Source organism: Callorhinus ursinus, unplaced genomic scaffold (assembly GCF_003265705.2).
Source record: "Callorhinus ursinus isolate GAN/ISIS: 27379988/994484 unplaced genomic scaffold, GSC_fseal_2.0 scaffold23, whole genome shotgun sequence".
Classification (NCBI taxonomy): Eukaryota; Metazoa; Chordata; class Mammalia; order Carnivora; family Otariidae; genus Callorhinus; species Callorhinus ursinus.
The window spans coordinates 8,173,979-8,188,104 of record NW_027397085.1 but is presented as its reverse complement, the minus strand read 5'-3'; the positions used below and the strand labels follow the sequence as shown (position 1 = coordinate 8,188,104).

General features: G+C 38.4%; 1 protein-coding gene across 11 annotated transcripts in view; it reads left to right on the top strand.

Annotated features, from left to right (window-relative positions):
• The window catches only part of CDK7 (cyclin dependent kinase 7), a 46,317-nt gene that overhangs the window by 9,536 nt on the left and 22,655 nt on the right, over positions 1-14,126 (top strand). For 5 of the 11 annotated variants that reach the window (XM_025892810.2, XM_025892818.2, XM_073905386.1 and 2 more), the window contains 7 exons: positions 1,611-1,721; positions 2,797-2,915; positions 4,625-4,724; positions 9,688-9,774; positions 11,057-11,206; positions 13,195-13,342; positions 13,744-13,927. In XM_025892810.2, coding sequence (XP_025748595.1) covers positions 1,611-1,721; positions 2,797-2,915; positions 4,625-4,724; positions 9,688-9,774; positions 11,057-11,206; positions 13,195-13,342; positions 13,744-13,772 — 744 coding nt within the window. In that variant the 3' untranslated portion in view covers positions 13,773-13,927. The other 6 variants (XM_073905385.1, XM_025892813.2, XM_025892815.2 and 3 more) reach the window with 3 other exon arrangements.

Here is a 14,126-nt window from a genome sequence, read left to right as displayed (position 1 = left end):
TCCAAATACCTTTCATCTAGTGAATATATAAACAAACTGTGGTATAGCTATAAAATGGAATACTGTTTGGGGATAAAAAGAAATGAACTGCCCATACATAAAACAGTATAGAGGAATCTCAAATGTATTGTGCTAAATGAAAGAACTCAGGCTCAAAAGGCTATATATTGTATGATTCCATTTATATGATGTTCTGGAAAAGGCGAAGCTAAAGAAACAGATCAGATCAGTGGTGGTCAGGGTTGGGAGTAGAAGAAAGTATTGGGTATAGAGGGGCCTGAGGCGATTGGGGTGGGGATGGGAGTTAAAGAACTCTATCTTGATTATGGTAGTGGTTACACAACTGGATGTCTTTGTTAAAACTAATGGAACTCTGCACTGAAAAGGGCATATTTTGCCTAAATCTGATTTCTTTCTTTTTTTTTTTTTGTAAATGGGATTGTTCTCTTAATTTCTCTCTCTCTTTTTAAAGATTTTTATTTATTTGACAGATAGAGACATAGCGAGAGAGGGAACACAAGCAGGGGGAGTAGGAGAGGGAGAAGCAGGCTCCCCGCTGAGCAGGGAGCCCGATGTGGGGCTGGATCCCAGGACCCTGGGATCATGACCTGAGCCGAAGGCAGATGCTTAACAACTGAGCCACCCAGGTGCCCCGCTCTTAATTTCTCTTACTGTTACTTCATTATTAGTATTTAGAAATGCAACAGATTTCTGTATATTGATTTTGTATCTTGCAACCTTACTGAATTCATTGATCAGTTCTAGTGGTTTTTTGGTGGAGTTTTTAGGGTTTTCTCTATATAGTATCATTGTCATCTGCAAATAGTGAAAGCTTTACTTCTTTACAATTTGGATACCTTTTATCTAAATCAGATTTCTAAAAAAAAATGGGAACTTTTAGCTAATATAACTTGTAAGTTTAGGAATAAACTGGCTTTAAGCACAGTTCTCAGATAATGCCATGAGAACTCAGTCTTGCACTTTAACTCAGCTCTGTTTTCTTCTTTGTTTCCCCTTTCTTCATGGGCATAATTTCTCAATATAGTGGCTCAGGCACCTCAGGCTTATATCCTTAGAGTTTAATAATCTGTGAGGAAAGAAGGTGATTTGTTCCCTTTGATTCTAGCAGAAGTATTTGGCCTGTTTGATTAGCTTGGCTTGGATCACATGTCCATCCCTAAACCAGTCTTCTGGACAGCAGGCTTCAGTGTGGTGGTTGGCTATGCCGGGGTCATGTATCTACCTCTAGAGGCCACAGGTTGTGGACAGTCTGTTTTAACCAGGTGGTTTCCCAGAGGAATGCTGAATGCTATTATCAGAAGGGACTGTACATCATTGGGCAAGCAAAACAACAGATGTTCACTATGTTTTTTTGTTCTTGTTGTTCACTATGTTAATGCCTTTTACAAAGAAGTAAGAGAGAAAGCACCAGCAGAGATACTTTCCCTACCCACATAACTGGAAAGTCTGACAGTGCTTCCTAAGGGGAGAGTTAGGCAGTGTTTCTTGAGATTCTCTTGTATTGTGGATAAATTCATTTTATGTCTGTATGTAATTTTATATGGTGTGATTTATTTGGAATAATTGTATATTATGTACTGGATTTACAGGTTATAATAAAGGATAATAGTCTTGTGCTGACACCATCACACATCAAAGCCTACATGTTGATGACTCTTCAAGGGTTGGAATATTTACATCAACATTGGATTCTACATAGGGTAAGGTTTTTAACCAAGTATGATTGATTCTTTATGTTTTAGTCAAGTTTTATATAGTCAATTATTACATAAATGGTCTAAATATGTATATTGTTAAAATAAAAATAGAGCCGCGCCATTTTTTCCTGCCTTCCTCTGGGTGTTCCCTTCAGTTGTTCCACCAGGTGGTGACATGAAGACTCTAAAATACCATGTAAAATTTAGAAATGGAAGAGACCCAGTTCTTCATTTTTTTCATAGGTGAAGAGCTAAGTTGCTACATCACCTGACCAAGGTTACATGTATTTTTTCAAGGTCAGTAGCTGGTAACTGACAGAGTATTAGAATCGACATTTTTGGCTTTAAGTCCGGTGTTCTTGTGGTATACTTATACTATTGTGACAGAAAAAAAATACAGTGAGAGTCTGGATTAAATTATACAATGCTAAAATATTTTTAGGAAACTATTTCTAGTAACTAAAATTCTATGAAGTAATGAAATAAAGTTTCTGAAATGGTTTAGTCAATGTTAGAAACATTCAGCTATTGAAACAAGGCTGATAATCTCAATAGGTAGATGTTCTTAGGCACTCTATTTAGATAAATAGCTAAGAATATATAATTTATAGTCAGTAATTCTCAGATCTTAAACTTGGAATCCCTTTTAGGTTATTGTTAGTATCTTTTTAGTATAGATTTTAAGGAATATATTCCTTATCCTCTCTAAATGCATAATATTTTTATTTACTGAAGTTAATATGTATTACTCTTAATAAATAGCAGCAACTGTTTATTGAGTTCTTAGTCACTACAGTAGGCTCTTTATAGAAAAATGTTAAATTTAATTCTCACAGCAACCCTATGAAGTAGGTAAATTGAAGCTCAGTGACCCAAGGACTTGATCGAAGGTCTCACTAGGTAATATAACCAATCTTATTTTGCTTTGGTAAGATTTTAACGTCAATGAAAAAAGTACTGATTATTGTTTAAGTTTAGGGTTATACCCTGCTTTTTGCCAAGTTTAAAGTGAAGCCAACTAAATATGGGTATTCTCTCCCACCTGCTTACTTGTTTATTTAAAACTTCCACGATACAGGATCTAAAACCAAACAACTTGTTGCTAGATGAAAATGGAGTTCTAAAACTGGCAGATTTTGGCCTGGCCAAATCATTTGGGAGCCCCAATAGAGCTTATACACATCAGGTTGTAACCAGGTAAGAATCACTTAAAAAACTGAAAGTTTATATTGTGCAGGATTAGTTTGTTTTTTAATTTTTTAAAGATTTTATTTATTTATTTGAGAGAGAGACAGAGAGAGAGACAGAGCGTGAGCAGGGGGGTAGAGGCAGAGGGAGAGGGAGATGCAGACTCCCTGCTAAGCAGGGAGCCCAATGTGGGGCTTGATCCCAGGACCCTGAGATCATGACCTGAGCTGAAGACAGACGTTTAACCCGACTGAGCCACCCAGCCGTCCCTGTTTGTTTTTGTTTTGTTTTGTTTTAAGTAAGCTTTATGTAGGCCTAACATGGGGTTTGAACTCAGGACCCTGAGATCAAGAGTCACATGATGTACCAACTGAGCCAGTCAGGCACCCCCTGAAAGGGTTTAAAAGGATAAGAAAATAGGAATTGGAGACAGTAAGAACAGACAGCTTTTCAGAATAACCAGAGAATGTGGAGGTAGCTGTTAGAGGAAGTTGGGCCTAAAGAAGTTTTTCTTGTTTGTTACTTTGTTTTTTAGTTTATTTTTTAAGGCTGAAGAAATTATGGTATGTTCGAATGTTAGTGGGAAAAGTCTAGTGAAGAAGAAAACACTGTTGTAAGAGAAAGAGAATTTCAGTATCTTTGAAAATGGTACCATGCTACCTGGTTCCCCAAGTTGACATATTAGCATTAAAACAGGGGCGCCTGGGTGGCTCAGTCGTTAAGCGTCTGCCTTCGGCACAGGTCGTGATCCCCAGGGTCCTGGGATCAAGCCCCACTTTGGGCTCTCTGCTCCGCGGGAAGCCTGCTTCTCCCTCTCCCACTCCCCCTGCTTGTGTTCCCTCTCTCTCTTTGTCTCTCTCTGTCAAATAAATAAAGTCTTAAAAAAAAAACAAAGAACAGTTCAGGATAGTTCATCTGTAGTTACAGATGGGAAAGGCAGATTGTGTGAATTATAAATGACTATAGATGAGTCCATGGAAATTTTTTTTCTTTTTCCTTTTTTTTTTTTTTCCCCATTACTTGGATTTTTTTTTTCAGTGAAGTCGGAAGTAGGGTCATTGGCTTAGAGGAAGAATGGTGTTGAGAGGTTCAGGAGAGAGAAGGTGTTAATCATCTAAGAATGGGAGAGTAAATGGACCAAGGATGTGTATAATTTCCAGTATGGAACTGATTGTTTTTTTTTTTTTAAGATTTTTTATTTATTTATTCATCAGAGAAGAGAGGCAGAGGCAGAGGGAGAAGCAGGCTCCCCACTGAGCAGGGCACCCGATGCAAGACTCGATCCCAGGACCTGGGATCATGACCTGAGCCAAAGGCAGACGCTTAACCAACTGAACCACCCAGGCACCCTGGAACTGCTTGGTTTTATAGCCAGTTTTTCTTGAGTTAATATATCCATAAAAGTGAATTTCATCAGTGGGATGATGTTTTGCTGAGGAGTTTTGTCCAAGAAATACTTTAATAATTCCATTTTAAGATTACATTATTTCTTGGGCGCCTGGGTGGCTCAGTTGGTTAAGCGACTGCCTTCGGCTCAGGTCATGATCCTGGAGTCCCGGGATCGAGTCCCACATCAGGCTCCCTGCTCAGCAGGGAGTCTGCTTCTCCCTCTGACCCTCTTCCCTCTCGTGCTCTCTATCTCTCATTCTCTCTCAAATAAATAAATAAAAAATCTTTAAAAAAAAAAAAAAGATTACATTATTTCTTTTTGTCTTCAGGTGGTATCGGGCCCCTGAGTTACTCTTTGGAGCTAGAATGTATGGTGTAGGTGTGGACATGTGGGCTGTTGGCTGTATATTAGCAGAGCTGCTTCTAAGGGTAAGTCTAGGATTGATGTATACACTACAATATTGTAATAGCTGTTTGTACAACTTGTGTAAGAATTATCTTCCCATAGATAATTCTCAGCACCATTCTTCCAAAAATTGCCAAAAAACAGACCATTTAAAAAAAAAAGCCACCTCCTCCAAAGCAAACCTTTTTGTTAATGTTAATATGAGATGAGAAGACCTCTCATTGAGGACAATAAAGATTTTATTATAGCTCGTTTCTATAATCTGAAATAAAATTATAATAAAACTCATTGAGCTGTAATATTGTAACATCTCTGCTGTAACTAAAAGTGTTAGGATGCACTTTTGTAGTCCTGGGACTTTTTTTTGTTTGGGGCTGTTAAAATTACACTTTAGGAGATATGTAAAACCAGCCACCACAGCTGCACTCTCAGCAGAGTGTGTGTAAGATTATTTTAGTTCTGCTCAAACTAAGCAGATGTGGTGGTCCTGTAAGCATTTCTCTGGACTCGAACCATCTTAAAATAAAACATCGTCTCGCTACCCTCACTGGAGAGAAAGATGGTGCCTTAGAAACTTTTCTTGAGCTATAAAGTTTAGTTTAGCCTTTCTGAATGATGAAGGCAAAGGAATATTGGGGAATCCTTCTGAAGCTGAGAGTGTTTTCCTCCCTGCCTTCCAGTTTCCAACCCCTACTCTTCTCCTCAAGTGATACGTATTTAAAGAAATGTGAACCCGAGACATAAAAATACAGGTTCTTAGTTCCTTGAACACAGAAAGTAGCTTCTATATGCCACAAAGAAAAGTTACCTTCCCAAACATCTTTTTTAGTTTGGTGTGAGTTCTGTGCATCATTTGGAAAAGCTCGCTCCTCTGGGTGCAGAAGAAACACACATTTAGATTTGAAGATGAATAGTAATCCCTCTGCTAGTGATGGGTCCTGTGGATGAGCTGTGTGACAGCTCTGCTACTTACAAAAACACAGAGTTTACATTTGAGAATCTGTCATCTCCCCCAAACACAATTCATTTATTACCAAGATAAAACCATAGTCCCTGGGGTGCCTGGGTGGCTCAGTCGTTGGGTGTCTGCCTTTGGCTCAGGCCCTGATCCCAGGATCCTCGGATCGAGCCCCACATCAGGCTCCCTGCTCCGCGGGAAGCCTGTTTCTCCCTCTCCCACTCCCCCTGCTTGTGTTTCCCTCTCTCGCTGTGTCTCTCTCTGTCAAATAAATAAAATCTTTAAAAAAAAACAAAACAAAACATAGCCTCTAATGTTATGAATTATCATTCCCTTAGCAAGCGTCCATCTCTTGGTTTCAGCTCAGGTCATGATCCCAGAGTCCTGGGATTGAGCCCCACATCGGGCTCCCTGCTCAGTGCGGAACCTGCTTCTCCCTCTCCTCCCCACCTGTGTGCTCTCTGTCACGTCCCTCTCTCTCCAATAAATAAAATCTTAAAAAAAAAAAAAAGGTGTAGGATCCCAAGAACATGAGATTGAGCACAGAAAAGGGGTGAATAGAATTCCTCATTTAATAGTGAAAGGAAGTTCTGAGGAAGCAGGTGTGCATCAGGCCCAGAAAGCAACTAGTCCAGATTGAAGCAGAAGGGATGAGAGTTTCAGCAAGGGAATGTCTGGGGAGATAAATGAGCCTCAGTGTGCCCACCAACCAGCTTCAACAGTTTTTAACACATGACCAGCTTTATTTTATAATTCTCTCACACCACATTTTTTTTGCCACAAATCCCAGATATCATGCTATTTTCTTCATACTACTATGTCTTTAAAAAATAAGAATTTTTTTTATTATAACTACAATACCATTATCATCTCAAGAAAAGGAAGGATAAGTCAATACCAGTCCGTGTTCAGATTTCCCACTTTTTCTCATAAATGTCTTTTATACTTGGTTTATTCAAGTTGAAATCCAAAGTGCACACATTATAACTTAAAATTTTTCCATCATGGGACTCCTCACTGGCTCAGTTGGAGGAGTGTGTGTGACTTTTTTTTTTTTAAGATTTAACTAGAGAGACAGCGTGAGCAGGAGGGGCAGAGGGAAAGAAAGAATCTCATGCAGACTCCATGCTGAATCCAGAGCCCAATGCAGGGCTTGATCTCACAAACCTGAGATCACAACCAAGCTGAAACCAAGAGTCGGACACTTAACTGACTGCCACACAGGCGCCTTGGAGTGTGTGATTCTTGATCTCAAGATCATGAGTTTGAGCCCCACACTGGGTATAGAGATTACGTAAATAAATATTTAAAAAAAAATTTTTTTTTTACATCATACCAAAACACCCATCCTTAAAATCTGATTAAATTGCCAGCCTGCCCACAAAACTAAGGCTACGATGGGGTGCCTGGGTGGCTCAGTCGTTGAGTGTCTGCCTTCGACTTGGGTCGTGGTCTCAGGGTCCTGGGATTGAGCCCTGCACTGGGCTCCCTGCTCCATGGGAGGCCTGCTTCTCCCTCTCCCACTCCCCCTGCCTGTGTTCTCTCTCTCGCTGTGTCTCACTCTGTCAAATAAATAAACTCTTTAAAAAAAAAAACTAAGGCTATGATGATGAGTGTCCCTTTCTTCAGACCTTTTTTTTTTTTTAAGATTTTATTTATTTGAGAGAGCACAGGTGGAGAGAGGAGCAAAAGGAAAGGGAGCTCAACACGGGGCTCGATCCCAGGACCCTGGGATCATGACCTGAGCTGAAGGCAGATGCTTAACCGATTGAGCCACCCAGGACCCCCTCTTCAGATCTTATAGTACAATTTACTTTAGTAGTCTGCAAAGTAGGAGATTACCTTTTGAAGTATGAGAAGAAAATATTAGCATGCCTAAAAATAGTCATGCAGTGTTGATATAACTTCAGGTTTCTTTTTTTGGGTACACATTTCATATACATAATAGTCCAGTGTTATACATAGGGATTGTATTAAATCTGGATCCAGTCAGAAAATAGAAACCACATATTAAAGAGGGAAGTTTAATATTAAGAATTAACTATGATTAGCTATTGGAATAATGAAGGTTTGACTAATAAAAAGTAAAGAGAGGGGTTCTTGGGTGGTGCGTTTGGTTAAGTGTCTGACTCTTGGTTTCTGCCATGTTGCAGTCTCAGGTACTGGGCTCTGCTCAGCACTGAGTGCTTAAGACTCTCTTTCCCTCTGCCTACCCCCCCCACGAGTGTGAGTTCTGTCTCTCTCTAAAATAAATAAATCTTAAAAAAAAAGCAAGCAAAGAGAATATTTTAAAGAATATACGAATAGTCAAAAGGAGCAGCCACCCTAGGACTGAGACAGAGCACCCAAGGAAGAGGACCCTGGGACTGAGACCTTGAAAAGGGCACGGTGTGGCACGCTGGGTGATAGAGAAGTTGCTGTAGAGCTGTGTTGACAGAACTTGTTGAAAATCTGTTCTCTTACATACAGAGGAAAGCTATTCTGGGGTCTGGGAAAGATGGTTTTCTGGAAGGCACTCTGCTACACAGCCCTCTGTAGAGGAAGCTACTCTGTGCATTGGGCACTGAAGAAGGTTCCCACAGTTATGGGAAGAGAAGCTGGGAGTGCCCCAGGAGTCGGCTGGGCATATAAGCTAGAACCAGGAAGCAGAAGTCTTCCTATAATGTTTCTCCAGCAGCCTCTACTGACAGAGCTTCAGCTGCCAAAAGAAAAACATTTAAAGGTCCAAATCTATTTTCTCAGAAAAGGCAAAAAGGGTGAGCTTGGAATAAATTGATAACTGGCAGAGTTAAATACTTTTTTGACAGGGATTAGTGGAGGTGGTGTTAGTGGTCCACAGTAATAGAAATATTGGAAAGCTGGTACTTGATCTCATCTTCTCATTGAGTTGATAAACTTTCTCAAGGCCTCTAACAGTATGGAAAGCCTCTGTTATTCACAAAGCAAACTCTTTTTTACTCTCCTATGTATTTACGTAGATGTTTGAGAATGGATTGGAAAATAATGTCTGTGTATAGCAAGGATTTTAATTGTTTCTTATTAGTTTCTAATTTTTAACTTGTAATCACTTATCCTTTTAAAGTTTGCATTATACTTCAAAGAAATAGTATGTCAAGATATTATTTAAATAAGATTGTAATATAGATGTTCTTCTGCCTGGCAACCATTGCTCCTGTACTTTAGCTAGAATAGTTTTCCTCCATCTTAACACTTTTCCTCTGGCTAACTCTCATATTTCAGCTTTCTCTGCTACTTCCTCTAGGAAGCCTTCCTTGACCTATTCGAGTGGGCTAGGTGCTGTTCTGTGTATGCTAGTATCTTGCTCTCACTGAAAACATAATCTGGCAGATGCCCCTTTAGTTGCATTATCAGCATTCCCTATATGCACCCTACGGGAGAGCAAGGACTGTCTTGTTTACTTCTTTTTTTTAAGTATGCTTCATGCCCAGTGTGGAGCCCAATGTGGGGCTTGAACTTGCAACCCTGAGATCAAGACCTGAGCTGAGATCAAAAGTTGGACACTCACCTGACTGAGCCACCCAAGTGTCCTTGTCTTGTTCCCTTCTTTAAATGCCTAGGGTTTAATTAATTAGCACAGTACCTATTACATGGTGTTTATTAAACGTTTGTGGAGTGAATAAAATGGGAAACATGATGCTCTTTATTTGGTTAGCAGTGGTAGGACCTAGTGCCACATCTAGTATACCTCAGACTACCTTTTGATTTTTGTTACAGTTTAGTTTTTTTTTTTTAAGATTTTATTTATTTATTTGACAGAGTGAGACATAGCGAGAGAGGGAACACAAGTAGGGGGAGTAGGAGAGGGAGAAGCAGGCTTCCTGCTGAGCAGGGAGCCCGATGTAGGGCTCGATCCCAGGACCCTGGGATCATGACCTAAGCCGAAGGCAGATGCTTAACCGACTGAGCCACCCAGGTGCCCCACAGTTTAGTTTTTTTAATTAAATTTATAGTATTATTTGTATAACTATTATAAACCACCTTGAAATACCTGCATCTCACTCTTTCAGGTTCCTTTTTTGCCAGGAGATTCAGACCTTGATCAACTAACAAGAATATTTGAAACTTTGGGCACACCAACTGAGGAACAGTGGCCTGTAAGCCTTCATACATGTTCTTTGAAATTTAGTTAGGATTCTTCATGTTGATGTCATGTAGATATTACTTAAAGAACTGTATTCCTTGTCTTAATTTACTAGTAATGTATACTCTGAAAAATTTATATCAGATAGAAAGTTAAAATTGTGGGATACTGTCCAGCCTCCTTTGTACATGTTGCCCTTTCTCCATCCCAGTAATTCCCATCCCAGGGTTAATCACTGTCAGTTTGGTGGAAAGTCTTGCTAAGAGGATACATATACAAGCACATAAACATAGAGTTGCATTTTCTGTCTTTTCTTAATAAAAATGGGATCATACCATATAATTGTTATGCAACCAAATTGCTCTTTTTACCTATTTATTACTGACCTTTTTCTTTTTAACAGCTGCATAATTCATTTGATGGGTATTTCATGTTTATCAGCATCTTGGTGGATTTAGGGTGTATTTATAGAATTTTCACCAACAGTTAAGATGTCTCAGTACCATGAATATTTTTAACCCATTACATTGCCTACAAAAAAGAAAACTTAAATCTTGGGTAAAATTTACACCAATTTAAGTTGCTAAATTTTATATATTATAGTTCAGTAAGATAATCTCACTTGTTTATTCTTAAAAATTTTATTTATTTGAGAAAAAGCACGAGGAAGGGGGTAGGGGGTCGGGACAGAGAGAGAGGGAGAAGCAGACTCCCCACTGAGCAGGGAGCCTGATGCAGGACTCCATCCCAGGACCCTGAGATCATGACCTGAGCCAATGGCAGATACTTAACTGACTGAGCCACTCAGGCACCCCTCACTTGTTTATTCTTAAATTAAAATTGTAAACCTTTAGATTTTCCTAACTCTATTACAGCCCATCTCCTGAGAATAAATACTAGAAAAGAGAAATTTTAATCAGACTCTACCTTCTGATTGAAACTGTGTAAAATTTTTTTCAAGCTCTGAATAGCTATAGGACTCTCAGCAGGGGTTAGAGGAACCAGCTCAACCTTTCCATAGTGCCAAAATGTGGCCAGTCAAGGTTTTGAAGTAAGTCATAGCAGCGTTCATAGCACCAGGTCTTCTCCACAAGATTATGAACAAACTGGGCCATAGTTCCAGGATGGAAAGTCCAGTGCCCCGGATGGCCACTGAATCTGACCAAATGATTTCTGACAATGGTGCAAAGCAATTCGATGGAAATCATTACATTCTCCATTTGACAGTTTTAGTTCTTCATTTCAGAACTATATGCCTTTCAGTCCTTAAGTTTGAATTATAAATATTTTTACAGGACATGTGTAGTCTTCCAGATTTCGTGACATTTAAGAGTTTTCCTGGAATCCCGTTACAACACATCTTCATTGCAGCAGGAGATGACTTGCTAGATCTCATACAAGGCTTATTCTTATTTAACCCATGTACTCGAATTACAGCGACACAGGTATTTTAGCATATCTTTCTTATATTAGGAAATATGAGGATAATCTTAATTCTGGCATAGATAAAATAAAAGTAGAATTTCTTAAGGTTTTCTAACATTCTTTAAGTACTGTAAAGATGTGTTTTTGTTTTAAGGAATAACAAATTTTATCTTGTCCCCAGGCTACAAGCTATTCAGTCTGATATTAAATTACATCAAGCACACATAACAGGAGAATTTACTTTTGTTAAGTAACATATAAATACATATTTATTTCATAGTTAATTGGTTTTCAAGTAGTTTACCTAGAGAAGAAAAAATAAGAAGGGTTCTGTACTTGTTAAGATAATGATTATTTCAATTAGGTTTGTGCTAGCCTAATGCCAAAAGTGTTTTGTTTTTTTTCCCCATGAAATACAGTCCCAGTATGCATGCTGATCATTGTCATAGTCAGAAAGTGATAATGGGGAAGAAAATAATATAGTTCTTCCTTTCTTTTTTAAAGATTTTATTTTTAAGTAATCTCTACACCCTACGTGGGGCTCGAACTCAAAATCTCGAGATCAAGAGCTGCGTGCTCTTCTGACTGAATGAGCCAGGCACCCCAAAAATCATACAGTTTTTTTTGTTTTGTTTTTCATTTTAAGGTTTTATTTATTTATTTGACAGAGAGAGCACAAGCAGGCAGAGCGGTGGACAGAGGGAGAGGGAGAAGCAGGCTCCCTGCCGAGCAGAGAGCCCAACATGCAGCCTGATCCCAGGACCCCGGGATCTTGACCTGAGCTGAAGGCAGACGCTCAACCAACTGAGCAACCCAGGCGCCCCGTATAGTTCTTAATACAACTTATGCTTACAAGAGATTGAAAGATACTCTGAATAGAACAAACACTGATACCCTTGTTTAAGGGAAGTAAGAATCAAACTCAAAAAAAATTAGGAAGACCAAGAATATGTGGTCTTATAAAAGAAGGGAGAAATGTTAGCAAACAAAAAAATAAAAGCCCTGTGGATTGGGGGGCAAAATCCAATTTCTTTGTTTTAAAAACAAGCACAAAACAAAAAAGGATAGTGTCACAAACACTTAAAATTGGGGCAGGGAAATGCAGGAATGCATCACAGTACAATGATTTGGCTTCATAAAGTAAGACTCTGATTAAAATGAAATGTCACAAGTCTTCATATCTAACAAATAATGTACAATATACCAAGGATACAAAGTGGATTTTTTTTCACTTAAGTTTATTACAGACTACCAAATCATTGTTTAATGCATTTATTTCTATAGGCCGTCTCTTTTTGGCAGTACATGATGCTACATTCATACATACATGCTAGATATTTTACCATTAGAGTACCTCATTGTTACCTTTCCACCCATACACATATATTTATTACCTCCATCATAAGAAACTTGAGACTAGGTCAGATTATCTAGAAACTTGTTTTCATTAATAGTAAAACTCAAAATTTACAGAAAAATACTAGTTGTAACAACTTATGTGGGTTGTATTTTGATAGAATACATTTTTTAAAATGAGTTCTGGCTTTGTCAAATAAATGAAATCTTTAACGTAGTGTCTTTTTCTTATGGTAATAGAATTATCAGCTGATCTTAAGCTTTTATATATCTATTTGTAGTTATTTGCTCATCTAAATTCTTGAAATTAATTTCGTTTTGGAAGTGGGATATTCACATAGTGTTTTTAATATTCCCAACAATTCTGGAGGTTAGATTTTTTTTTTTTTTTTTTTTTTTTTTTTTGGACAGAGAGAGACCTAGTAAGAGCGGGAACACAAGCAGGGGGAGTGGGAGAGGGAGAAGCAGGTTTCCAGCCAAGCAGGGAGCCCGATGTGGGGCTCCATCCCAGGACCCTGGGATCATGACCCGAGCCGAAGGGAGATGCTTAACGACTGAACCACCCAGGCACCCCTGGAGGTTAGATTTTCTTAAACACAGTTGAGATATTCACTTAAAACCCTACTTTCCTTGGTATCTCTCCTTTTTCAAGGCATTGAAAACTAAATATTTCAGTAATCGGCCAGGGCCAACACCTGGATGTCAGCTGCCAAGACCAAACTGTCCATTGGAAACTCTAAAGGAGCAGTCAAATCCAGCTGTAGCAACAAAACGGAAGAGAACACAGGCCTTGGAACAAGGTAAAACTTTCATTTTCATAAGATATGAAATGAATTCAGAAAACTCCAAGTAGGTAATATATAGCTCGTGACCGAGGGGCAGCTAAGAAATGTAGATTGTGAGCTGTTTCATTAAGTGTGGTAGAGAATGTTATATTTTAGCATATTTGTTTTCATTGAAAATAATTAAATCAAGCTTTTTAAAAGGCTATGGGCACTTTTGAGTATACCTCAGAGTTGCAAGAACTTACCAATATGTACCTTATTTTCTTCATAAATTTTTATTGGTATACTGTATGCTTAATGTTAAATAAGTCTTATTAGCAAATCAAAGCAAGTAAAATGAATGTAGTTGGAATGTAGTGACTGGTTAGAATTGCTGTAAGATTAAATGTGAACAACCTCATTTTTTTTTCACCTAGGAGGATTACCCAAGAAGCTAATTTTTTAGTTACAGAGATCACTGGACAGTATTTTACTACTGAAGGAAATAGTCAAGGCAAATAATGGAGAAGTAGTAAATGATGTAGAAGGAATTTGTAAATATTCCACACATGTAAAATATGTAAAACTGGATTATTTTTATTAAATGTATTTTAAAACAAACTTAATTCTGATTTTTTTGATGAGAGTACAAAAGTAAGATTAAGTTCAATTCTCTGAAATGTAGAATTGAAAATGCATTAAGGAAACCTTAATAAAAATAATCATCAGTTACTTTGGTGATCTGGCCCACGTAGCAGGGGTAGTATTCAAAAATTGAAGCAGTAGTAGAAATGTAGCATATACCTCCTACCTGGAGTTA